Raw genomic sequence first — 27602 nt, forward strand, 5'->3', positions numbered from 1 at the left:
AATATTTTCGATAGAAGAATTTGTAAAATGAATATTTTTCATTGTCAGATCTCATCGTGTATCATAGTCGCGTCATTCCACATATCAGTTGGATTGGCCATGGCGTATTCAGCGATTCTGATTCCTCACCTTGAAGCCGAGGATGCGGAACTGCACGCTACCAAAGAACAAACTTCCTGGATCGGTAAGTAGCTTCGTACGTATTAAAAAATTCCATATCGTAGGTGATAAGTTTCTATTTAGGTATCATTGTCAAAATTGAATGTTTCAGCTAGCGTGGTGGTAATTTCTCCTCCGCTGGGCGCTGTACTCGGTGGTTTTCTCATGGAGACTGTAGGAAGATTGAGAACCCTTCAATTAGGTTCTATCCCTTTTATCGCTGGCTGGATTCTTATAGCACTTTCCACGAATATCCCTATGCTCCTAACTGGTAGACTGCTAGCTGGTCTAGCAACAGCATTAGCTACCTCGCCAGCGATCGTCTACATCACCGAAGTTGCAAGACCGGAACTCAGAGGATCCATGATATCTTTTGGCCCGACTCTCGCCTCATTTGGCATGGTCCTTTCGTATTTGAAGGGTGCGTACATTCATTGGAGACTGGTAGCCTGGCTGAGTATCGTATATGCGGTAGTGCCGATCGTTTTGGTGCAAATGTTCGTTCCTGAGTCGCCTGTCTGGCTGGTTTCAAAAGGACGAATGGAGGAAGCGAGGAAAGCCTTGGATTGGTAAGAAATGTCGTGGCCTGGAGAAAGGAAAGTGCGAGTGCGACGTTGAAACGTATCGTTTGCAGGCTGTACAAGTGCGAATCTAAGCAGGGGAAAGTATCCGCAGCCGATGCACAGTACATAACGATCGTGAAAGAGAACGAGATCAAATTGAGCGAGCAAAGGAAAAGCAAACACGGTGGTGTCTCCACAAAATTGAGAGGATTCTTGAAGCCTACAGGATGGAAACCTATCACGATACTCTTCCTACTTTTTTCTTTTCAACAATTTTCGGGCATCTACATCACCCTCTTCTACGCCGTTACTTGGTTCCAAGTAAGAACACGACATTTTTTTCAATTTTTAATCACATTTCAAAGCTATCCGATGATTCTATTGTTATCGCTGTTTTCGTTCTTATCGCGATACAGGAAGTGGGCTCGGGTGTAGACGAATACATAGCCTCGATTCTAGTCGGTGTAACTCGATTTCTCTGCTCGATGGTAAACACGTGGCTGTTGAGACGATACAAAAGAAGAGCCCTCTGTATGATCTCTTCGTTGGGTATGGCGCTTTGTATGACCGTTTCCGGTTACTTTACCTATCAAATTAAATCAGGCGATCGCTCCGGATACTGGGTACGCATTACAATTTCAATTTCAATTTCAATTCCAATTCCAATTCCAATTCCAATTCCAATCACAATTCCAATTCTTTATTAAATTTATTCATCAGGTTCCAGTTGTTTGTCTGCTGCTTTACGTTTGCACATCTATGGTCGGTATGCTAACTATTCCTTGGACCATGACCGCTGAATTGTTCCCTACCGAGATACGGGGCATCGCTCATTCCATCAGTTACTCCATTGCCAACTTGTTGATGTTCTCGGCTCTACAAAGTTACAGAAGTTTACAAAGCTTCCTCGGTGGTACGTGCAGAAGAGTGCTTTCTACTTGCTATCTTCAACACATTTCTCCTTTTTATTATATTATATGTATGTATATACATTCTAGGATCGTACGCCGTCCAATGGTTCTTCGCCTCCGTCTCGATAGGAGCTTGTGTTTTCGTCTGGCTATTACTTCCAGAAACTCACGGCAAGAAGCTTTCAGAGATCGAGGAATACTTCCAGAATCATTTCTTAGCGGTTGGAGCCGAATCGAAAACCCGGAAACGACAGGCGCAAAAGCGACGGCAACGAACCGAGAAATCGTCCGCCACGGAGCCACTCAATCCAAGAATCGTACAGAAAGTGTAAAACCTCTTTTCTATTTTCTATTTTCTACGGCTGGAATCGCGACGAACAATACAGTTCCTAAACTCCGAAAATGTTATTCAACTGTACGTATTACGTACCTTCCATTCGATGCACGACAGATGCACGCAGATAATATATTTAGTTAAAGTCTATTCATTGTTATCCATTAAACCGCGAAGAAAAGATTTCTTTTATACCTTAACGGTATACCTTAAAGTTATTTAATATCTGAGTGTTGTCGATAGTCTATCGAAAGTTTATCGTAAGTAACGTAAGTAACAGTGTTACCAAAAAAAAGATCCATCATTTTCTATACAAACTTCTCTTATTTTTGTATTTTCCTATTTTTCTTAAAAAGTCAAAATAATAAGAAGGGAGATCCATAAGAGGTTCGTGTAAGGCAGGCCTACATAGTTAAGGGGGCAACAGTACTAACGGGCAGAACAAACCTTCTTACTACTTAATCATATTTTCTTTCCTTCGTTAAAATTTATAAAAACATTCTTCCATGTTAAAATCGAAATCTCGTCACATGGCTGTTGCCCTTAACAAAATAGATAAGTGCCCGTGGAGTTGGGCAGAAAATTAGATTAAGCCTTAAGATTTAATATAAACACTTAGAAAGAAGAAGAGCAACAAAGATATCTATGAACGCAACACTATTCTTTGAAAAATTTATCAAAATGCAACAAGAATCTATTTGATATATTTCGATGAATAATGTACAATGAGATGTCCAGTTTACCTATTGTTATGTATTTCATAACGATGAACAATCAAAAGCCAACAGATTAGTTAATTTTAATTCGAGTTAAAAAAAAAAAAAAATAGCCTTGAATGAAAAATATTTGCGCGTACGAAATTGCACGTGTACGAATGTGAGTGCGAAAGTGTGCATGTGAAAAAAAATCGATAGTACGCATAATATGCGATTACTAACGTAACGTTGCGAAGATAAAGAAAAGAAAAGAAAAGAAAAGGAAGCAAGTTTCTACCAAAAACTATAGCAAACGATTCTACACACTAGATACAAAACAGTATTATACGTTGATCTGATACCGCCTTCTGTAGAAATAATTACGGATGGCTGTAGAGGAAGACGATAAAGATTCTTCGTTCGGAAACACAAATCTTTCTTTACCACGCGCTAACGTGTTTCCCAAAACGTTGTAGATCGTTTTAGAAACAGTATCTGTTTCTAAGATTTGCCGTTTTCGAACAGGCATAGCATTCCTTTTGGAAATCAACTTAACTTTACTGTGATTTAAACAGAAATATTTTCAAAGCAAAATTGCACGAGACGAAAGAGCAAATAGTATGTACCTATTTTCAACAACAACAACAACAACAACAGCAACAAAAACTACCAACTGCCCCTTCAGATTTTTAATATTTACGATAAAAATCTGAAGGGAATATTTGGATAATTATTATTATTTTCTTTGTTAATTATTCATTCTGTTTTCTTTGCTGAGCATACGATTCAAACGAATATACTAGACGATATTAAAGCGCAGGCGCTACCCCGATGCTACTCGAACGCCATGTATCTATCGATTCGTTTAACTTACGGACTCGCTACTTAAAACGTTCCAATCACCATCTTTTATACACAATCATTTTATCGCGTTCAAAAAGAATCAATTATAGCTATACCTTTCTTTTAGTTTGCAATATCTCTTTATACCGCGATTCGTCTTCTCATATCTCACTTTTATAAACAGTTCATTAACCGCCACCAGGTCGCGGATCTTTTGCCGCTGACTAATCAAAAATACTTCTAACTAATAAGATGTGATAACTGACCAGATTAAATGTCCATCTGTATCGTTAAGTTTTTGGCCGATATTCGATAGAAATCAAAATAGAATGATTTTCGATTGATTTTTATCGAAAGTCAGCTTGTCCGTAAAATCGTTGCGTTGAAAACGTTAACTTATAGAAACATAACCAATCTCTCGATGATCGTTATTATAGGAATCGAAAGGGAATGAGCTTAAGATTAAAATTAATTACTTATGTACAATTAGTAAGAGAGAATATATATGTATGTACGTATATTATGCACTACATTTCGTTTCGTTCGAGATCGTTGGAAAGATATTGTACGTTATAATGTATATGCATCGAGATTATTGGTTCGGCAAGTGCCTTTCGTTTTTGTCGACTGCTTGATGATATTTTACAAAAATGAGTGTGCGTGAATATGCGAGCAGAGTAGAGTTTATATAAAACATACATATATACTTTGTATCGTGCTATACAACTTGCTTGTATTCCGTAAACATACATTTGTATGTATACAGAAATATACGCCTACGCCTGTACGCGTACACGTACTACTGTCAAATTTCATAAAATGTTTCTAATAAAATTGTATTTTTGGAAACCAGAAACTATACTAAATGATTTTTTTACCTAAAACCTTGTGTTTCAAACATGCATCTTTTCAGGATCAAGGAAATATCTGTAACAAATAAGAAATACAAATTTATGTAAATAAAATTTAACCAACAGCATAATTAAATGATGATTAACAAATGATCGAGCTTTATAATTTATGCAAAATATTTGAATAGGTAAACTGCGCGTACCTATAAACTACCCGTACAAGAGGACACCCTCGACACGTCTTATTATTATTATATCTAACTAAGTAAGTACTTACTTTGACGTTCGCGAGAGAAATGGCGCGAGCTCCCTTCCCGCCGAAGACCGGTTAGTACCGTTCGGTACTCTACTCTCGTTGTGCATTCGTGGCACGAGCAAAAATTTTCAAAATAAACTTCCCTTCGACTTTTCTTTCTCTTTTTTGCACTTACCACGCTCGAAAACCAATTTAATTTAATATTTAAAGATAATTTAACCTTACCTGTTGCAGACACGTGCAAAACGAACGAAGCTTCGAAGAGGACTGATGCACAGCACCACGCTCCGCGCACCGCGCGTTACAACGATCAATGTGATTGGTCGAAATGAGAGGACGCTATAGTGGGACGACCAACCACAGCTACTGGCAGAAGTTTTCAAGTGCTTTGAAACTTTAATACTAGAATATGGGAAAGGTTCGTTGAAAATTATAGAGGCTACATTGAAATAAAATCAAGATTACTTTTTTCAATTTAAAGTACCAAAGTATAGGAAAGAACAAAGCGTTAACAAGAAAAAGTCGATTAATAAGCTTTTCATTTAATAAATACTGATATAAAAAACCTCATCAACACTTTGACCGTTACCACTCTGGCCAATTATAGACAATTTTACTAAACAGCTAGTAAAAACAGTCAAGTATTATCAAAATACCAGACTAAATAAATTACAAACAGAATTAATATTTAATGTAACGTTCCTAGTAGATCTAAATATATCAAAGTGTTGACAGACTTTCAGTAGCTCTAAAAAGCGTTAACACATTATTAAGTTAATACACAATGTGGCACGGACACTGATGTAGAAATTCTCAGTATAGTCCTTTACGAATTACAAACAAACGATAAAGAAACAATTTTACGTACAAGATTAAAATCACGTAGCCTGAGGAGTATCGCGTCGCAATGCAAAAGTGGCAAGTGTCTCGATAATAGATTGCAATATATTTCATTACCTACGTTGTTTTATTATCGTACACGCGTTAGAGTAAGTATAATAATATAAATCCTGTTAATCGATGATAATGCTCAAAAACTTAACAAAACAAGCATTTCCATTCTTCTTACAATTAGAGACAGTCGCAACACCACGCAGGGTCCCAGCAGTGCCAAGGGTCTGCATATTCTTTCTTTCTTTCTTTCTTTCTTTCTTTCTTTCTTTCTTTCTTTCTTTCTTATTTTCTCAGCACGACCAAAACGCTGCAGGCAGTGACGGTGAGCTACCTAATCCGTAATTAATATTACATTAGGTTCTACATTATTCGATAATATTATGTATGTATGTGTATATATATACACGATCCGCACACACCAGGTCAAACTCTACGCTGTTTTTATAAATAAGAGACAACGACGAATGGATTACGAATAGTATCATACCGATAAACATAAAATATTGAAATATCATATACCGGACACAAACTGGTAATACCTATATCGCATACCTCTATGCGTTTACCTTTCTCTCTTTCTTTCTCGCGACAAATCCATTAAAGAAATATTGTAAAATATCGACGAAACAAATTCATTCCTGCCTGTAATGAAACAGCAATTGGTGAAAACGATTCGTCTTGTGGTTAATCGTATTATGGAAAAATAGATGGTACGTACACGTTTCTAAAAATCGATGTCGACGATACACACCATAACACGTATCGTTCCACGAAGAAACACGCTTGTTCTCTCGTGCTCTACGACAAAGTAGCAAAATGAACACGAACAAGGTAGACGATACCTAATCGTAGGTAGAAAATACCTATCAACAAATGAAAAAAAAAAAAAAAAACGTTCTGTAGAATCCATTTAATGTTTTCTTTACGCAACATCGGCGCGAATAGAGCTTCTCTAGCTACTTGCAGACTACGGATCGCTTCAATAATAGCTTTCCCCCTTTTTTTTCCTTTTTTCCCTTTTTTTCCTTTTTTACAAGACGATGAAAGACGATTTCAGCGCAAATCTCGTCCTGACGACGCCAAAGGCACCAAGTAAAAGAAACAGCTCGACGCTTCAACTTCCACATCCAATTGCTTTTTCTCCTCGTAAGTCGTCCAATATTATTTTGGCACTGTTTTGCCACTCTAATTATAACGCGTTACCAACGTTTGTTAATAATTGTATCCAGTCAGGTAAGATGATGTTTGCGTGTTCAATTTCAAGGAATTTAAAATGTCCATCTTCAGAAATTGGTACTGTGATGTAAACTTTTCATATCACTTTGACGATTCATTTTCAATCTCATCTCTTGAAATTATTTTCCTATCTCAATCTACCAGTAAGAAAAGACGAAGGATGATATCTATGTATTTATATATAATTGTATCCCTATTATAAGTAAAAGAAAAACGACAATGGCACAGAATATGTTTACTAAACTTGTTACCTTAGCTTTGATTTAGCATTCGTTTAATTATTGGCAACCTGACGAATAGTTTAAATATTAACATTAGTTCCAAGTAAATCTCATCTCTAGTCTCTACCTTCTGTTTATTTTTGTCGTATTTAATCTCTCGTCATTCACTCTCTCGCATCCTCTCGCAGATACTCTCTCTCTCTCCCTTTCTTTTTCTCACTTTTGTTCAGTTAATTAACTTCGGTGTTCGTTGAAAAGTGCCGACTATTTCGTCTGCATCTTCCAATTCTGTATTGTGCGTCCTTGGAAATCTGACTAGCACATGGATTTTTGAACAAATAAATTAACAGTTTTATTTTCGATATTTCAAAGTCCTCGTGTGAAACCACGTTTACGGTGTAACAACATACTGCAAACAAATACGCGATACTCGCGCCAGTCACTCGGTTAATGCTGAAATGCGAAAAGATAAATATTTCTTAGTGAAATTTATTACCGTTCTTACTGACCGTTCTACAGAGCAGATATACCAGACATACCGCTCGTTCTCGCATCGAATACTTTTTATGTTTCAACTTCCTTTCTTCTTTACGCGTTCACTGTAAGGTACACAACACCAACCTACCGCCAATGTATCTCTGTTTGATACCGATATAGGATCGGCATGAATTAATTATTATGCTTATAAAGTATGATTCTCTGGACAGTGATGCCGCATCGTCTTCTCAAACTTTCACTCAAATTGAATAAATTATTCGTTCATCGGGAATCACATTCCTCTAGAGAAGTATCTATGATCGGCTTTAAGAGACTCGTAACAATACAGTGAAATACCTAAATATGTACAATATATATCTTAACGAGTAGCAAAGAAAATTCAAAATATATAAAATCACAAACTGGACAAGAGAAGCACGATACTGGTGTTTTCATGAGCTTTATGATACACGGAAGAAACAAGTTTTTCCTTTTTCCTTCCTCCCCCCCACAAAATACAATCTTGCATCTCAATATCATGCTGTAACGTATCGATAAAAAAAATATACGTATTCCGAATAAAGAAAGTCTTATGTCTAAAGCAATTCTATTAATAAGCGCTAAAAAATCGTGCGAAACTCTTATTCTGCAACAGGCATAAATTTTTGTCAAACAAAACACAATGTTCGTAGGTATAAGTAATTTTACATACTACCTGCTTCTGTGCAACATCACTGTCACAAATTCATGTCTCTCTTTCTCTCTCGCACGTACACATACACACAAACACACACGCGCACAACTTGTAGTGAAATCGTACGTTGCGTTTATGAGAAGAAGGCTCAGCCGTCATTAACACAATTGCAGAATTTAATCACATCTACCAGAAATCGAACGAGTCGGTAGGAGCGAGTCAAGTTCATTCTTCTTCTTCTTCTTCTTCTTCTTCTTCTTCTTCTTCTTCTTCTCATAAACGCACAGTTACAGATCAGTCTATCTCGTATTGAAACGTTTAATTTGTATGTATAATTTACTGCTCAATAGTCGTCACGGATTGGACTTACTGAGGAAGCTAACCAGCATTCGCTCATGCCTTGCACCCAGACGAGCAAATCTCTTAAGTATCGCGATCCGAAGTGTCGCGGAATTTGATGTTAGTTAATTTTTGTTATTGCTACGTGGACTCGCTGGCTGACTGTTTGCCTGTTGCGCGCGTTGTATGTAAATATTTAAAAGCTTCAATTTGCTGGTATATAAACAGCTGAGATGAGGTTTCAACACCTCTTCGCCGACTGCCAGATGTATCGCTACCATGCAGAACACGGCACTTTTGCGTACTGCACTTTCATTATCGTCGTAAGCCTGATAAAGAAATTTATTAATACCACGTGGTAAAAAGTAAAATGTAGAAGCGCAGAAAACAGCTGTAAAATGTGTTTTGCGTTTACCTTAATGAGTCCGGGCATCACTTTTGACAAATGAGGTTCTATAGCATCGCGACCCCAATGTTCTACAACTTTGTGAAGCATTTTTATCGCTCCCATGTTCAAGGGATATGGTTCGGTGGTTATTATAGTCGATACCAAATGAATTACTTGTTCTGGCTTTAGAATCATCGCTATCGTTGCAGCACATTTTTCTGCCATCCAAAGCACCTGTGTTCACGAGAAAATACAATCCCTTGATTATATAAACAACATGTATTTGTTAATTTGCATCACTTACTGGAGATCTCGAGTTACTACTCGAGTTACCGGAAGAAGAATCCTGCTTTTGATCGTCCAATTTGTACGCGTTAATTACTTTTAAAACGAGTAGCTCAGGATAAACGGAAAAACTGTCTACAAGTTCCGGGCACTTTAACATATCGATCAACGTTTGAAGTACCTCTACTTGCATTTTCTTGCTATCGTTCGTTAAACTATCTAACAATGTTTTCAGCAGTTTTCTAAGAAGAAAAAATAATGAAAAAAGAAAAAGAAAGACATGCAATTAAAAATGTTATAAGTATCTCACTTGTAAGTATTTAAACTATTTAAATAACGCAATAATTACTTAAAATTCTGTTTGATATACAAGCCATCTCCTTCTCGAACGTATAATTGAAACTCTTGCAGAGCTGATACTTTTTCTTCGGTTTGTGTCATCTTTGACTGTAATGTTTTAATCATATTATCTAAAATTTCTGGTCTCTTTATCGAGTCAGGTGACGATCCTGTAACCGATACTGAATAAGTTAAATGACATTTGACATTGCACGAAAGACATTTTTCTGCGATATACACGTACTTACATAGTACGTACATAGGCGTCGAGTAAAGTAAGGCTTCCCTAGAAAAAATCTAGCGTTTAAAAGTAAAAAGAGGAATTTACTTTTAATATTAAATTAAATATTATATAAAATTTAATATATAATCAAGAAATATGAGTAATACAATAATCAATAATAGCGGGAACCCTCTAAAGAACTCGATGCTGTGTACAATACTATACTAAATACTATGTTAATCGTACCATGCGTTTTGTAACCATTATTTTCTTGAGGGAGTATAAGATCACCTGCAATCGTATCGCTCGAACCATTTACTGTAATATTTGTAACAGATCGTCCTCTTTGAGTGGGTGAAGATACCGAAGATGATCGACCCTGATAAAGGTAAAATGTACTACGTAAACATTCTGTAGCAAAAAACAAGAATCATATCATTCGTTTAATTACCGAATTACACAACGTTAAACCTTCCATTTTCTCTTCTACATCGGCCATATTACTAATACCGCTATCTTTACTAGTGGTCGCTCTTTCTAAACGTTCAAAACCATAATTCTGAATTTCTGCCGTTGTACGTCTTAGCGATCTGTTGTAGGAAGTACTTAAAAATTAAAATGACTAAGAATGATAAAATTATAGCCTCCTTCGAGTTCCAAATATATCGGCAACTTACTTGTATACTTCTTCCAAATTCTCGTCCGCATTATCAACATCACCTTTACTTTTCGTACGAGCAGGCGAACTCTGTGCTCGGGGAGGCGGTGTACCAGGCGATGCTGGATTACTGGAGCCAGACGACTTTCTTAAATGATTTTGTACCAATGGCAAAGCCGCCTCCTACAATATCCAAGTTGATATATAATTTAAATGTAAAATCCATTCACTTTCAGATTAATCAGATTAATCATTAAATCCAGTCTTACTTGATAAAACTTTGGTAATTCAGCTAGTATCATTGTCACTTTCGGAGGATTTAAATTATACAATGATATGACAGCATTTTGTGCATGTCTTCTGACATCTTGACTTTTAACGTCGTTAGACCAATCAAGTAACCTTGCCAGCGCTGTACTTGCTGAATTATTCAGCGCGGATGGTTCTGCCGTTTCTGCGATCTGCGTGATAAACGTAAGCGTGGCTATTTTAACACGAGAATTTGGTGTTTGCGTAGGATCCGTCAGAAACCTCATAACAGCAGGTAAAAGTTGCTCTCCAGAAAAACATTCTCTACAAGAAGAAACAGATTACACAACTGTTTGATGTAACATTTACATCTGCATTGTAATCGTATTTTTTTTTTTTTTTTTTTTTTTTATATACTACCTGACAACATCAAGCGTCTTGTGAATTTTTGCTTGAATCGATCCGAGTAAATCGGTACCTAATTTGTTCAAGAGTCTTGCGCACAGCACGTAAAGCCAATCGCCAAGATCTTCGCTATGAGTAGCAACCAATTCGTTCAACGTGTCCAAAAATAAACTAAACACCTTCGTATGGGAATCCATAAACATTTTTGTAAAAATATCCGTCACTTTACGCAATTCCGTAGCTGTAAGCGTATTTCCGTTTGAAAGAAAATGTTGCAATCCCACTAAACCCTCTTTTCTATCTCCCCAATGCTTATGCGCACAGTTTTCTATTATTTCCTTAATATCCTGTAAAGTAGAAAGTGATTTTTCATAACAATATCGATACCAAATACGTCTAAAGGAAATATTCATCCATGGGTCTTAAAACAAAATTTCTATCGCATTCCATTCTTATTCCGTTCTTTGGCAGAAGAGTATAGTATTTATGAAAAAAGTTACATGAAAATCATATTAAATTTAACAAACCTTTGGGATAGATTGATCCCATATATCACGGTACAATCTTTGTTGAGATCCACTCCATGAGAACGACTAACGGGTAGATGGACGATGGACACAGATATGGAGAACAGAACGGCGCATCGCGTTAGTCCAAACCAAACAAATACGCCGCAACAAAACCAAAAGATAAAACCATACATGCGTTATCTACATTGTTTCAAGATGCTCGAAGCTCTGTTTTCTTAAAGTTTTTCATTTAAATCTATTCCTTTTTCAAATTCAAAGAATGAAGCAGTTTTATAAATACGGATGAATGAATCTAACAAAAAAGAACGAAAAAAGAACGAGAAACAAAAAAATTCTGCTCCGAGGTTTCACGAGACAATCTATAGGTTTCATCTATAATAATGTTTTGTTTCATCTATGTATAATGATGTGGAATTCTCTTACACGGTAACTATGTAATATGATTTTTATGAACGCAACGCGTTTAACATGGACCTTTGAAGCATGTTTAAATAGCACAGCAATAGAAATCCTTAAATAAATGTACTATTACGAGCATTCTTATTAAACGTAAATTAAAAAAAAAAAAAATTAAAAAATAGCATTACTAAATTAAACGAACATATAAGAAAAAGCGTAACAATACAGCAAGTGTACGAAACTATACTTAATGCTAATGCATAAGTGATACTTGTTATTAACGTACACGTAACTAATGGTCCTTCTGTAATTTCGTAATTTTATGCTCGATTATGCTTTTATAATTGATCACACCTTAAGTACTTTTTATTATAGATTAAATGTAAATTGAAAACTAGTAAAGTTTGAAAAACCGAAGAGCATTATATACTGGATCATGAATGTGTTATAAAAATATATTATTTTTTATTACTTTACTCTTCTACTGACATCGTATATCATCGTAAAACTATTACTATTCTGCTTTGTTATTCAAAGTTTCCGATATCCCGTTCTGTTTGCTTACATCGTTTGGTCGTCTAAAGCTGTCCATGCTTCGCTCTGAACATATACTACTGGTTTCGCTGTCATCGCTGTGATCACCTTTGCCTCTTGGTGTTCTTGTATAGTTATCGATACTATCGAATGTAAGCGCATCCGCTAAAGCTGATTCTGCTTCGCGTGATTGTTGTAACATCTTTTGCGCCATAACTGGTCTAGACTGTGGCCTCTCCGTTGGCGACATGTGCAAACCTCTGCCGCTGTATGTCACAATAGTCCTTTATCCAGAACTAAAAGTTCTAAATGTAGGAAAAATGAAGGTAAATGTGAAAAAAAAATACCGTATCTTGGTTGCAAAACTTCTGTCCATTCCAAATCTCTGTGGGCTAGGTTCACGGCTGTTACCGGTACTTCTGATCCCGTGTCCAGATAAACGTCTAGGTCTTGCGATTAACGATTCTCCTTCGCGATTGTACGTTGCATAACTCAACCTTGACGACGGTGAACCTGATCTACTGCTAGCTGTTGTACAGACACATAATATGGAAGGAAAATTAAATAATTCTTTCTTTTCTTCTTTCCTAAAGTAAGTATGCCAATGTTTCATTTAATAAAAATGCCGGAACAAGTTTCTTTATTTTTTTAGTTTCACCACTTACGCTGGGATTGCGACACTCCGGCCACTCTGGTTCTCGTTCTTGCGGTTCTTTCTGGACTAGCAACAGCTGTGGTATCTGGTGATTTACTTGGACGTGCTGCACAAAGAAATAACATATACACCATCAATTTTGTTGGAAACGACGATTAAGATTTTACTGATTGTTACTCACGAAGAGACGCCTTCTGTCTGCTCATATTCGCGTACATCATTCTAGCTTTAGCTCTTTGCGCGGCTTGCAAATCTATCGCACTAGTAGATCTGACACCTGGGCTTCCACGATCTGAGGAGAATTTTAAAAAGCTATTATAAAGAGGTGAAAGATGTCACACCACTGTACATATAGACTGAATCGTGAGTGACTAGTGCACGATTTGAATCGCGATGATTTTTCACAAAGCAAATCATCAAAGAGGAATATAAGAATTACAATGATTATCAGTGGGTCTTTGCAGAACCGGAATACCAGACTGACGATAAGAACGTGGTAAGGACGGAGTACGTCTGAGCGGGCCATGTGGTTGACCCGAAGTTTGATGCAAATTTTCCGTACTACCTTCATACGTATAATGTAAAGAAGAGATTCACAAAGCAGCATGAAAAAAAGAGTGAAAAGTATTTTATACCGCGCTGTTTTCTGTTACTCTGCATTTACTAATATACATCTACACCGACTGGTTCGGTGTAGGTATATTCGAAATATGTACTAGACATTATCGTAATTGGATGAAAATAAGATATATACCTGTGGGACTCATTACTGGTCTGGATGTTCTGGGACTAACGCTCGCCGATCTTGTGACTACATTTAAACTGCTAATACTACCGCTATTGCTAAGAGACATCAACGAGCGTTTATACGCAGTATCAAGGCTGTTGAGTAATGCTTCTGCTTGTTCTGGAAAATGATCTTTGAACGCCCAATACGACCTGAAAATAATTCAAACACGAGTTTTCGTTATTACTTCTCCTCGAAGGACTTTTGTCAAATCATAGGAGCAAAGAATATGTACTTTCTAGCAAAGGCTCTTGCCTCTGAATCCGAATCCGCGATACCCTTTTTAATTGTGTCCTGTAATATCGTTACGTGCTTTTGCAATATCTGAGTAGGCCACGTTTGTAAAATTAAATTCAGATACTCGCACGAGGCTCGCCGTATATCTTTACTTTTGTTACTTAAACACGATGTGATAATTGGCACAAACCGACTGCAGTGTGTATTTTGAAGTATAAACCTCACGGCTACAGCACCAGCTGTTGCCACCACCTGAACATTAAACGTTATCGATGTCAATTTTTCAGTCTTATTACATTTCCTCCTCTTTACCGCCTCTATTAATAAAACACCAAATTGATCAGAACGCTCACCTTGGCACTATTTTGTATGAGGTTCATCAATGTGAGTAAAACAGCTTCACCGAAACTAGCAAATTTGTTTTTTAACTCTTGACTAAGAAACGCTAAGGTGATGGACGCTTCTCTAACAACTTGCGATCTCAGATCGGCGCAAGCAACCTCGAACGCTCTCTGCATGCTCTTCAAATGTTCATAAAAGTTCTCATAGTTTGTGCCACCTGCTTTAACGATAGCCCTTAATTTTTTCATCTGTAAGATAATTGAAATTAGTTAAATAAGTTAAATTAGTATCGGCAATTTCAATTGATCCACGCGTTACATGTTTTCAACGTTTCACATACGTTTTCTGTTCTTTGCTTCCAATCCTTCTTGTCGTCGCCAACATTATCTTTGATAGCCTTCATTTGTTCTTCCAAATCTTTTGCCGAAAACAAATTTACCGCTGGTACATCTTCGAACGCTGTATAAAAAGTTTCCTCGTCGACGGCACCAGCTTGACCTGAATATATTAATTAGAATGTTACATGTTCGTACTAATATTAATAGACATATTTTGATTACTCTATTTATCATGGGACAACTTCATCTGTAATATTTATGCAATCGTTTGTAATCGTTTTCAGAACTTTAACAACAACACCACCTTGAGGTCTCTGACGTAAATGGATTATAAAAATCGTTAAGTTTATTATACGATACCTTTTGATGAAAAACATTTTGTGATTAGCAGTATTATACAATATAAAATGAAGATGACACAACAAGAACAATGCAACTGAAGTAAGATTACTATAGAATTTCACGTTTATGTTAAGTGCAAATAAACACAAGACAAAGCAAAATTATGCAAGGGTCTTGAATCGGGTATAGATGAGCGGTATAGGATAAATATTAATTTTTAAGTTAAATTTCAAGTTTCTTCTTTTTTGTATCGATACCATGATGGGGATATCTTTGTAGAAAGAAAGTAAGCAAAACAAATAAAATAATAATCGAAGCGTAAGAGTATTCTAAATTAAAGAAAAAAAAATATATGTATAATCGTATTATCGTTTGTGTACAGACCATCATGATATAATACACAAAGATAGTAAATGCCAATGGAGTTTTAGATACCTGACGTCGATTTTACTGACACGTTTCTTTTGACGGTTGCTGCCCTTGAAATCGTGGAAGAAGGTGTATTGCCAGGCTGAGCTGTCATGCAAGCGAATAATTAGCATTCTCCTCACTGAAACGTCGACAGTTTGTCGACATTTTAGTGGTATAAATTGGAAAAACATTAATATTATATAAAATGGTGAGCAACAGCAAGGAGAAAGCAAGAGTTTCGTGTTAGCACGCTTCACACCTGTGCATTAGCTGCAGGAGGAACATGTGCTTCCATACTGTTAATCTCCAAATATGCAACACTTATGCGGAGTAAGTGAAACACTTATTTTAAATATGAAACAACACTTGATTATAATGAAACGATTAAGACCATATTAACTAAAATAAGGTAATTAAATAGATTAAAAAATAATAAGCGAAAACTTTGGTGAAAAACCTTAAGATTTGTTTACGTAACATCTATCTTAGTTCTGTTCTCTCTACAAGCGTCTAAACAAGTATATTTGTCAAATAATCTGACAAATACTATTATACTTAGAAGAAATATAGCGATAATTTTAGTGTATATTTTTAGAAACATTATAAAACTACACGTTAAACAATATTTCTGAGTACATCTGCTTCATTAATTGCAATCTATCATGCTCAAAATGAAGAAAAAAAACCTGTATATATAGCATAGTTGGGTGTTGTTAACTTATAGAAAAATTACATGTGCTGTATACGATATACGTATATACCAAACCCATACATACCTAAAGCAGAAGATGAAGTTTTTGCAGGACCAAATTGTCCTCTTTTCGCAGGAGCAGACGATCTTCTGACAGGTGCGGACTTGATCTAAAATATTCAATTGATGCTATATTAAGTCAGATTCAGAGGTATACAGGTATACTTTAAGCGTACGTTTATCCAAAACTTACCGCTCTGTCCGGTTCATCTGTACCTTTTCCAACTGAAAGAGGAAAAAATAAGTTTAACGCAAGTATATATTATAACAAATTCATTTAGTACATTCCATTGCAATTAATTCCAATCTCTTAATAATTTATTTCTCCTTTTCTAAATCTCTCTGTACCTAAATCTGGATATAGCCATGGCGGTTTATGAATGTCACAACGGCATCCTCTAGCCCTAGCACCTGGGTGCTTAACAATATTATCCCATTGAAGAATCCACCGACTACTGGAGTCCCATAATTTCTGATCGATGCTAGGATACTTTTTTAATCCTCTATGTAAGCAGCGATGACTGCTAGGTAACAGCACACCAGCATCATTCATCGCGTAGAAAAAGTGTTCTTTTAACACAATTACTGACAATAATAACACAATTATTTAATGTTCTTTTATCAAGTATAAAGTACAATGTGTATTCGAACACCATCCGAGGGAACATTAAGTACATCACAGAAAGTTTTTATTGTTGTTGCATCCTAAAGAATAAATGTTGGATTTCTTAAGATTATGAAGTTTTTGTCATTGAAATATTCTGTTTCCTGAACAATTTTCTCTCTCTACGCGTTCGAACGTGACGCTCATTTTTTTCCTACACAGCTCGAGAACTGTTTCACTCTTTTTTCTATATATACATCTACTTTTTCTTTCCCGCGAAACAGAGGAAAGCGGAAAAACGAAAATCGACCAGAAAAACGTTCATTCGATGTAGAAGCAACACGTAGTACGACGATACGGCAATTAAGCAATACTAAAAGACGTAAATGACGTTTGAATTGTACCTGATAATTATTACTACTGATTTTTCATTCACCGCTTAATCATCGTCGGTTGCGCAACATTGCAAAAGCGAGGGAAACGATAATTAAGGAAACACGTTAACTTGTCTCCCATTATAAATCTAATCCTAACGAACGAAACGGGAGTTGAACGTGCTAAGATGAGAAACCTAGATTTGCATTCGTGATATTGTCCGTAATAACGGGGCGGCGCGGGCACGGGCGCGGGCCACGAGAGAGTGATTTTCTCACGTTACAGATAGCACGCGTCGCATCCTTGTTACGTTCGGCTGGTTAAGGATTCACCCCCAACAGATAGATTAGCGTGTTTCCGTTTTCTGTAAAAACTTGTACATACCTACATATATCGTATACAGAGAAGTTACGATGAAAAAGAAAAAGAAAAAGAAAAAGAAAATGAATTGAATGTACAAGGATGATTACGTCAGGAAACAAGAGTCTGAGGCATTAACGCGTCGTTATCCATCGATACACGCATGTAGAAGCATGGCGTTTATATTAAGTTCAGGATCCTCGTTTTATCTCCTGGAAAGATCTACTTTTCACGTGATCGGCAAAGAAAAATCTTAGTCGAATTCGTAATGAAAGTGAAATTGTTCGTTCTTTACGCGTGTGTCGAGAAAGTACATTAATAATTCAAAGAAGCGATCATCGTTTCAACGCGTTTTCGTCGAGTTAAAAACACGAAACGCTGAAAACTTAATCCCCGTGAACGCTATGATTCAATTATTACTTTTTTTCCCGTTGTCAATAATTGTGTACCCTGTTACTGGGTGAAAGAAATAGATGCAACGGATTTACGCGGATGCGTTCAAAGCCGGAACGAATCGCCTCGCGTTCTTTCCTCGATCCCGAGAAACGTCAGTCACGATGACCGTTTTGCGAGACAATCGTTAATAGCTTCCTACTTCTTTCTTTCTTTTCAAATACTTTTTACGTTTGTTAAAGCAACTAACAGAATAAAGGAATTCCTTTTGTTTTCCACTTGTAACACAAGATCGTTAACGTTCGGTATCGAAACTGTTACTGCAAAAACAACACTTGCGATAACCGGCACAGAAAAGTTTGCGTCGTTGTTCGTCGGACATTCGAACGACACAACTAACACGATAGAAAGCTTCTAGAAGCAAACTAATCATCGAAGCGGATACATGGAGGCGAGATACCGTCGTAACTTGGTTATATTTCGATGCAACCACGGCGTTTCTCTGTCTCTGCTGATCAGGTAAACAAACGTGTCGCGAGAAACTGAAACGATCGTCCTTGCTCATTGTCCGTGAACGGCAGTAGCAACACGTATCGTTTAGAACGCGTCACTCTCGATCGTGTTCGGCCCGTGGCCCGTGACACAGAAAAAGAGGGAGAGAAAAAAAAAAGGAAATACGATCAAGATCACCGAGCAACGCGTCACGATTCTGGATACGTTCAAATGTACGATTGAAACGTCTGGCTTAAAAGAGACACGCGTCTCTCACGTTGCTAAATGGCGACTCGTTTACGAACTCCCGGTAAGCGCTGCTGCTTACCGCGTGACTCCCGAGTTAAGTCAGATAGGGGGAAAGAGGGGGACGGACACCTTCCCCTATCTGATCTGTGCCCCTCGTCGTTCGGACCAAACCAACGGACCCCCCACACGCGCATCGACAAAATACGCATCTCGATTATTAGCCAAAGTCAAATATTAGCCAATTCAGATCAAACCAAACCGATTAAATTAAAAATCCTATTACCGATTCTTTCAACGGCGTAATTCAATGGGTCGCGGTTGCACTGGAAAGCAGACGTGTTCAGTTGCAAAACAAGAATAACGTAAAAAAATGTAAATAAAAGCTAGATTAATCGTCACCGCCACCTGTTGCAAGGAAAGATTCACAGATGAAACATAATTAACGCGATCAGAGTATGTCAGAATATAATTAAATTGGATATCAACCGCAAGATGAGAAGCAAAGTGAATCGTTGTAATTACAATGTTTAACCGTAACACGTCAAGACCTTTTCAGACAAGATAAGAAATACATTAAGTACTGCCCCCCCCCCCCATAACGATGATGTTTTCGATAAAGAAATAAAACTGGACCATGAATACGCGACACCGTCGTAATTGCACGTTCCAAATTGAACGTGAAAGATGCAGTTAACGTCCGGTCAATCTTCATTTTCCGTTTCGAAAGGACAAGCTTTTAACATTGATTCGTATCGTTATTATAAACACAGGCCACAGCAAAGATATACACATATACAATATTTCTAACAATAAGAACGAATTTATTACGAATAATTTATGAACGGAACGAATATAATGGTAATTACACCGGTATAATTAACGCGAATTGTACTACTTTTATCTTTTATTTGAAAGGAAGCTCGGAGAAGAGCTTCTTAGAAATTCAGTACGGATCGAGCGCGGTATAAATTATGGATAGAAAACGAGATGCAGTCACGGTGATTTCTTTAGATATCGTACGCAGCGAGTGTCGTTGATCGGTGAAAGTAACGTTATTTATTATTGTTCTTAAAGATCAACGAGATACTTGGTCGCTTCCGATTTTCTGGAAGAAATCGAAGAAAGCTAATTTCAGAAAAGAAGCTCGCTAACGTTATTGGTCTAACGATTAAGGAAAAGAGGTACGCTAATCTTGCTACCTAGAAAGTTGAAAGGGTTAAGTATTACACACCGATTACGAATCAACCACGCATTAGTGAAACTGAACACGATAACGACGACGCTATCCTCTCTGTTACACAACAAAACGTACATATGTAGTATGTATAATGCAACCTCTAACACAGTTGTGTACTCATTATCACCAGCCAGTAATAACTGGTGTCACGGGTCAACAGAAGAATTATTACTCCATTATGGTAATTTGTCGATTTTCCCATTGAACGAGACCAATATTTTCTTCGATCTACATTAAACAGGAGATCGTTTACAAGTACATTCATACGGATGGACTTTCTTCTGATCGATGAATCTAGTAGCCGGCGCTACTTTCAATTTTCTTACCTTTCAACGGCAATATACAATAAGTATGTACCTATATACGTTTTAAAAGGCGAATCGTTCGGAAGATAGAATGTCAGCGGGAGTAGAAGCACCGCGACGCGCGATTGCTGAATATGTAAAAAGGACATCCGTGAACTATTCCACGCTTTAATATCTGATCGTGCACACACGCCGCCGTGGCAGTTGACGGTGAAGATAAATCTGCGTTACCACCCTACCTTTCACTTCTCTTGCACCTCTATACACGCGTCTCTATGTCCTCAGGGTAAGCTCGTGCAATAAGAAGGCAGGCGAGTTGGGTGCTAATTTCGATCGAGCAGGCAATAATAATCTTTTGTCGCGGTACAGCAATATTGAAGAAATATCTATCTCATTCGGAGGTAGCGGTGTCGTTCATCGATCGAGAAGATAAGATCCAGTACCTATTCCATCGTAGATGCAAAGAAATTTATTGCTATTGTCCTAGTATAGTGTGTGTGCAAGAACGTTGAACGGCAGAGAAATCGCCGTTCTGGCTGGTATAATTGCGATTCAACGTGAACCTCTAACACAATCTCTATGCTAGGTCACAGGGAAATAGAGAGAAAGAGAAAGAGAAAGAAACTTATGCAAATTTTTCCTGTGCGCAGTGTTTCGTTTAACCTTTCCTGTGTCACACAGCACACGGTACAAAGAAACTCGCAGCGCTAACTTGAATAGATTCAACGTGAATTCCATGGACTGGAGAGAGAGAGAGAGAGAGAGAGAGAAAAAAAAACAGATATTTCCATTTAAATACAACCTCAAGCATGTACGAGTTCTCTGATGAAATTTATTACCAGCGTGTTGTATATTGTTAGCGAATAAATTTGGTAAAAAGTAACGTTTTCTGTTGTTTAAGTACAACGAACAAACGAACAAAAGGATTCTTCGTGGTAATTTGGCGTTCTATTAATATATCTGAATTCAAGCGAAGAACCGTAATTCTTCTGCCAAGCCCATGTATGACCTAATCGTGATCACGAACAGCCAGAGAAGAAATATATTCTTGTCTTTAACGTGGACGTCTCGTCGCTTGCTAATTTGATACGCGGAATAGAAAAGGTTGCGGCCATCGAGCCGTATTTCATTTTTCATCGACTACCGGATTTTTCGCATACTAGGACATTAAGTATCGTTGCAAATACACAGATACTTTCACTTCAAGATAGGCAACACTTTTTCCTGGAGAATCCACTTGATAAAGCATATTTTTCATTTTTACCCTCGATAGCTAAAAATTTCGTGATTAGAAATAAAAGATGTACGGATAATGGAAGATTATACAATGGAATGCACGTGAGTCATTGAGAATCTCAGTTTACTTGGATTTGTTCTATCAACATCGCCTAGAGACACCGCTAGAGATACTCTTAGAGATACCGATAGAGTTGCACCTTTTTTTTGTTGTTTTTTTCTTTTAGATTTGGAAGTAATACGTTAAATATTCGATTGTATTAGGTTGCTAGCGACACGTAATATTTGCAATCGAAATTTGAATACCCTAGCAGTAGTATTACAACGTTACAAGGCCGTTCGTTTGAAGCAGGACGGCTTTAGTCTGGTATGAATTACAGAGACAGCCTTTTGAAACAATACACCGCCGATATTGCATAGTACACCGTCGCTATCGGTGTATGGTAGTATTATGTAATATCAGAGAATAGATAACGCGAATTAGCGAACTCAATGTGTTGCTTACTCTAGGAAATGACACCTTGCGCGATAGGTACACAACTTGGCTCTTCTGGCTGAGAATTTCTTCGACATTTGCCTTCTCTTACTCAAACTTATTTTATTTTATAACTTAATAACGCGTAACATATTACATGGTCGGTCCACAGAGGCCAAAAAGGGAACGTTTCTTTTGCCAATTACATACACAGCAGCCCATCGTCGTTGGGCTCGTAAATTACCTGTCCCGATTGTTACCGTTCGTGTTTTCCTTGCCATTATTACAGGCCAACTCGTAAGAGAAATCAATCTGGAGAAACGAGCGGTCTTAAAAGAAAGTCCTTTACTTGGAAAAAAGAAATCTACGATCTGATACGAGGCAGAGCGAGAGCGAGAGCGAGAGCGAGAGCGTGAGCCAGAGCCAGAAATTGAGCCGAAAACGTGTCATCGCGATATAATTAAATTCGAATTGGCGGTGTTTTATCGTGCTGCTTGCCGCGAGTAAATATTCTTATCACGTTGAAGAACAAGCGGTACTTGCTAAATATTCATCGTGTGTTACCAGTAACGCAAACGGACCGGACCAAGAGAAAGAGAAAGAGAAAGAAAAAGAGAGGCGAACGAGAAAATATGGTAGGCTCTTTTCGAATACAAAGGTATTCGCTATGCGATAGCATTCGTGGCTCCGGGATGGCAGCACGATACAACTCGCAGCTTGAATAACGCAACAAAAGTGACACGCGTGACACTGTTTTTTACGTATCTCTTCTCTGATTGTTTGCTTGAACGTTAACGAATATGTATGTACCCCCCTTTGAGAATGAAAATTCCACGCATACTCACCGTCCGAGGACATTGCCAGGGGCAACAGATCACCAGCTGCTTTTAATTGGTCGAATTTCTCTATCAGTAATAGCAACCTGTAAGGCGAGAAAGGTAACATATAAATACAAAGTTATCCAGAAAGTTGCTACGTTATTAGTGTATCCTTCCTATTCTTCGCGACCGTTTCACACTATATTGTACATCATTGAAAAAGGCTATTATCTCGTTTAATTTATAAACGAGAGCTACTCGCCAACAAACGATTTCGCTTTTTTTCACTCACTTTGCGTGCGGTACGTTGTGCTTTCTCTGCAAATCGACGCGTAATCTTTCTCCAACGTGTCTGTAGATGTCCGCCAAGGTGTTTAATGCCGTTTCTCGTACTTTTTCGGATGGATCCGATAACAGCTTCACGATGCTTGGAATTACTCCAGACAACATCATCTCGTCGGCTCCATGTCTGGAAAAAAAAGAAGAAAAACAAAAAAGGATTTTTTTAAAGCTTCTGCCAGTCGTCGTATTCTCGATACTTTCCAATATGTATGTACATTCGTTTGCAGACGAATTATTCATTTATCAAGATGCTTACTCGTTCAACGTGGTCGTTAAAAGAATCAATGCCTCTTCTCGCAATTTGGCATTCTTATGATTGAAGGCTGGTCGCAGTCTGTCGAGAAGTTGCTGGGGAGACATGCATCCTTTCTCCATTATTTTCAGCAATAGTAATTGCGCTTTGCCTCGTGTCGCATCTTTACTGTCACCTGGGAAAAAGAAGCAACCATTTTTCGCTATACTTGTTAATAATATCGTAGAAAGGAGATCGGTGAGAAACGAGGAACGCTCGAAAGACCGGTTTCGAGTATATTTATCTATGCGTCACGATATCATCTTATAATAAGCAGTTGAACTTTCGTGCTTATTTTATCTGAAGCTCGCGTGTGTAAGCGAACAAATGCGATTTAACGAGGAGAGTTAAAGACACCACCTACCTAATCTATCTATTGCTGGTTGAATAACAGTGGAAATATAAGGCTTGAAGTCGTGACCCATTCGATCCGCAAGGAACGTAAGAACTTCCAAACCATTCTGGACAACCTGTAACAAGAAGCAAGAATCGTTTAGATTTACAGCATATATGTATATCATTATACCAATATAGCAAAATAATTATCCTCTTTCGTTCACACTGAAATCGTTCTAGCCCCGGCCCCGGCTCCGGCTCCGGCTCCGACCTCTACCAATCAACAAGATCCAAGTTTGCCGGCTAATTTGCTGAACATAGAAAGACGCTTAGTAGCGTCTACTGGTGCTGCGATCGAATCGTTAATTAGCTATACACGGAAAATAGCAAATTCACTGTGAATATAACGAAGAACCTAAGAAGCGATGATCTAGCAAAGAAATTACAGAATAAGATCGAAGAATGATATGGAGCTTTTTGCACGATGTTTATATTTCAATGATGGGGTCCATGCGCCCCACACGACATATCGATCCGAGCGAGATTAACTCGGCAAGCACCTGGTTGAAAGGTAAAAAATCCTAGAGACCCCCTCGCACTTTCCCTCTTGCTTCTATAATTATGCTTTGCTTCGTCAACCCTCTCTACATACTCGCAATGAATTTTTCCTCTCTTCTTCTTCTTCTTCTTCTCTCTCTCTCTCTCTCTCTCTCTCTGTGCTTTCATGAAAGCATAATCGCCAAGTTTCTGCGAATTACATTTGCGTATTCCGGTCTCGTGGTTACATGTGAGATCAATAAGAACTTTTTAACGACTGGTGTAAGCGGGATATGGAATTAAAATACCTACGCGAAGGGTTAGCAAATTCTAATCTATAGGTATTATCATACCAGTAAACGTGTTAAACCAGTTAACGTTTTATCATTTTTTCACATTTTAATGGGAATAAATATACCTATTAATCGTTAAAAAGTTGTAGTATTTAGGGAATGTTGAAGGCTGAAGACGAAGGTACGATTGGGGAGGGTGAACGAACTGAACACTGTTCCTCCGGCAGAACGAGCAGATCGATATATGTAGAAAGTGCAAGTGTATTTATCGTGGCTCAACCCCTCGAAGTAAACCTCATCGAGCTGTCCGCGATCTATCCACGATCTATCCGCGCTAACGAGGGGTAAAATGAAATGAGAATTATTCTTTGTTGAACGATAACGTTGATTATCGTGGCTGGCGATACGGTTCAATCCAATGTCACTGGCTGCAAAATCGTCCATTACTCTGCGACAGTTTAAATACATTTAACCAACAAGTTCTATACATAGACGCGTAAACCAATTTTAGATGCAACCGCGACGCGACGCGACGCGACGCTACGCGATGAGACGGGGTAAACGTTCTCTCAGGGCTGTCGTCTGACTGTGACATCATTGCTCAGCACCGAGGTTTTTCGTTTCTCCTTTTGCCTTAACTTCCATATAATTAGACCTTCCACGGGTAATATCCTTCAGAAAAAATTCTTACATTACCAACTAAAGGCTCTCTCGATAACATTATGAAAAGTGTTTGATCATGAAAAGTTGAGTAGGTAGCCAGCTGCAACGCACCTTGAACTTTATCTACGGAATCTGACCAGCCGACCTCTTCTAATCTCATTCGATCGTGAACAAGAGATAACAATAGACGACACGGTGTACTAATTGTAAGTATTACCACCAGCTTGTCCCACGTATTAGTACTGCGCACACTTTGACAGATCGCGAATAAGAAGAGAGTAGGACGTAGGCGAGTTGTTTGACCTTAGTTGCCAAAGTTAAAAGTGTTAAAACCACGTGGGAGGCTCACCATCTCCTTCTTGCAGAACCATCATTCGCAGAGAAGTGTACACATATGTAAATAAATGTGTATCATCGATCCATACGAGATCGAAGATAAGCTTTTCGAAACGAAACGAAAGCTTTTGCCTTTACAGAAACGGATAACCCTTTAACCGATGTATTTCTAGTATCGTTTCGAGTCTTTCCTCTATCACAATTTGTCTCCAATTATTTTTACGCACTGTTTGCACGCTGTTTGCGCAACTATCAATCGGAGAATGCGGTTTTTAGGTCAGCTTATCCGCGAAAAGTCAGCATCGATCGATTCTGATTCACTTAATTGTTGTTTTCATGTACCGTTCGATCATTTAAACGAACGTTCGTTTAATATGTATCAATTATAAAAATAAAAAAAACTTAGATAAACCGCAATGGATCAATTATGTAACCGATATGCATAGGGCTAATCGCATAAATTACATTTTACACTCTACAGTCTCGATTCGTTTTTAAATGTACAATTACTCTATTCTCGACAATCGGATCTTCTAACAATAAGTCTAAGTAAATGAGATTTAGACGCGTTTCATTTTCCCTGATACGCGACGGGACGGTGCTCCAGTTAGACGCGTAATCGTCACTTGGAAGCTATTAATAATTTATGAAATAACAACCGTCATAAAGAGGGTAATTGTAACGCGTTCAACTTTACCGAGTACTTTTACTATCGATGCGAGTTTATCGGGAAGGAATTTTGAGGATGATCTTTTCACAAGGTCTTTACAAGTATCGTACAATGAAATTTTACACCCGTTGTAACAAGTGCACAGACCTAAGACTGAATAAATAACAAGTAAAATATAGATGAAGAAAGCGTAAAGTGGACGTGTAATTCCTCCTAGTACATATATAGTTGTCGAATGCTCCAGCTAGATTAGCTAGACACCGTCAGCGTTATGCAAGTAACAAAGTACGACTTTACTAGCGTGATACGTGGAAAAAGCATCGAGAACAGCGCGAGGCGAGGGTGATGTCATGGTTTAAATTCAAAAAAGGAAACATTCGAGGTAGAGAAAAAAGAAGAAAATAACGGCAGGTAGAGTGAGATATGGTAGTGAGGTAGAGTAGTTTATGTATATTGTCCTATGTCCTTGACATCGTTACGATGCACCGATGCAGATCTTGCTAAGATCTTCCATAACGAGACGTATTGTGATCCAATTGCTCTCAAGATACGTGAACAGGAATCGAGTAGAGTCGAGTCACGCGGAAACCCCGTTGAAACGAATATTCTACTTCATCTCGTTTATTCTACAATAGAAACGCTCCATTTAACTTGAAATTTTATTACACTCGTTTCTACGGCCTAGACCCGAACCAGCTTTAGATTTTTATCGAAATTCAAATATCCTACATTGGTTCGTAGTTTAACAGTTCTACACCTTCGATTAGCATCGAAGCATCAATTTTTGCTTCGTCATTTCTTTAGTAATTCTACGATAATTATATCAGTCGTGTCGATGAATTTCATTGAAAAACAAGATAATATAGGTATATCGCAGTGTAAGAAAAGTTTGCTGAAAATCGATACGGTTGTCCTGGCAAAATAGACACTCTCATCGCGTAGCGGCTAGGTATATCTTAGGCTTCTTGCCAAAACTATGACAATACCAAACTTGAGAAAAATTGAAAACCAACTGTAATCATCAGGCATCCTTCGTTAACCCACTTTTCACTGATCAAAACATCTCTTCTCACCTGCTGTGGACATTTTTATTCGATTAATAACCAACTCGGAGCAACAAGTGGCACTAGATACATAATCATTCAAATCTTCTATACGAGCTATGTATGTTAGCTAAGTTAAATAGCTACAGGATGAAAAGCAACTCTAAATTTAAGAGTGAACAAGCAAGTAATTCGTCATT

General features: G+C 37.7%; 2 protein-coding genes across 14 annotated transcripts in view; one reads left to right on the top strand and one right to left on the bottom strand.

The window, feature by feature from the left end:
- The window catches only part of LOC114879653 (facilitated trehalose transporter Tret1-like), an 11175-nt gene extending 6814 nt beyond the window's left edge, over positions 1–4361 (top strand). For both annotated transcript variants that reach the window (XM_029194777.2, XM_029194776.2), the window contains 6 exons: positions 49–184; positions 272–728; positions 794–1043; positions 1139–1345; positions 1443–1635; positions 1721–4361. In XM_029194777.2, the coding sequence (XP_029050610.1) occupies positions 49–184; positions 272–728; positions 794–1043; positions 1139–1345; positions 1443–1635; positions 1721–1965 (1488 nt within the window). In that variant the 3' untranslated portion in view covers positions 1966–4361. The remainder of the gene's footprint in view (positions 1–48; positions 185–271; positions 729–793; positions 1044–1138; positions 1346–1442; positions 1636–1720) is intronic.
- LOC114879650 (CLIP-associating protein 1-A) overlaps positions 1969–27602 on the bottom strand; it is a 28177-nt gene continuing 2543 nt past the window's right edge. The window contains exons 2-27 of one of the 12 annotated variants that reach the window (XR_006829766.1): positions 23889–23994; positions 23489–23660; positions 23183–23359; positions 22918–22994; positions 16540–16571; positions 16372–16456; positions 15620–15700; positions 14845–15002; positions 14516–14752; positions 14161–14414; positions 13893–14077; positions 13320–13430; positions 13149–13244; positions 12831–13011; positions 12515–12749; positions 11548–11613; positions 11036–11367; positions 10636–10939; positions 10386–10549; positions 10160–10313; positions 9955–10087; positions 9496–9667; positions 9166–9388; positions 8889–9095; positions 4838–8802; positions 1969–4432 (exon numbers count right to left, since the gene is read on the bottom strand). Coding sequence is in view for 10 of the 12 variants with exons in the window: in XM_029194756.2 (XP_029050589.1) it covers positions 8599–8802; positions 8889–9095; positions 9166–9388; positions 9496–9655; positions 9955–10087; positions 10160–10313; positions 10386–10549; positions 10636–10939; positions 11036–11367; positions 11548–11613; positions 12515–12749; positions 12831–13011; positions 13149–13244; positions 13320–13430; positions 13893–14077; positions 14161–14414; positions 14516–14752; positions 14845–15002; positions 15620–15700; positions 16372–16456; positions 16540–16571; positions 22918–22994; positions 23183–23359; positions 23489–23660; positions 23889–23994 (4134 nt within the window). In the remaining 2 variants the exon portion in view is untranslated. Of the gene's footprint in view, positions 4433–4837; positions 8803–8888; positions 9096–9165; positions 9389–9495; positions 9668–9954; positions 10088–10159; positions 10314–10385; positions 10550–10635; positions 10940–11035; positions 11368–11547; positions 11614–12514; positions 12750–12830; positions 13012–13148; positions 13245–13319; positions 13431–13892; positions 14078–14160; positions 14415–14515; positions 14753–14844; positions 15003–15619; positions 15701–16371; positions 16457–16539; positions 16572–16694; positions 17052–17354; positions 18881–22917; positions 22995–23182; positions 23360–23488; positions 23661–23888; positions 23995–27602 lie in introns of those variants that run through there. The other 11 variants (XR_003789942.2, XM_029194757.2, XM_029194761.2 and 8 more) reach the window with 11 other exon arrangements.

Source organism: Osmia bicornis, chromosome 10 (assembly GCF_907164935.1).
Source record: "Osmia bicornis bicornis chromosome 10, iOsmBic2.1, whole genome shotgun sequence".
NCBI lineage: Eukaryota > Metazoa > Arthropoda > Insecta > Hymenoptera > Megachilidae > Osmia > Osmia bicornis.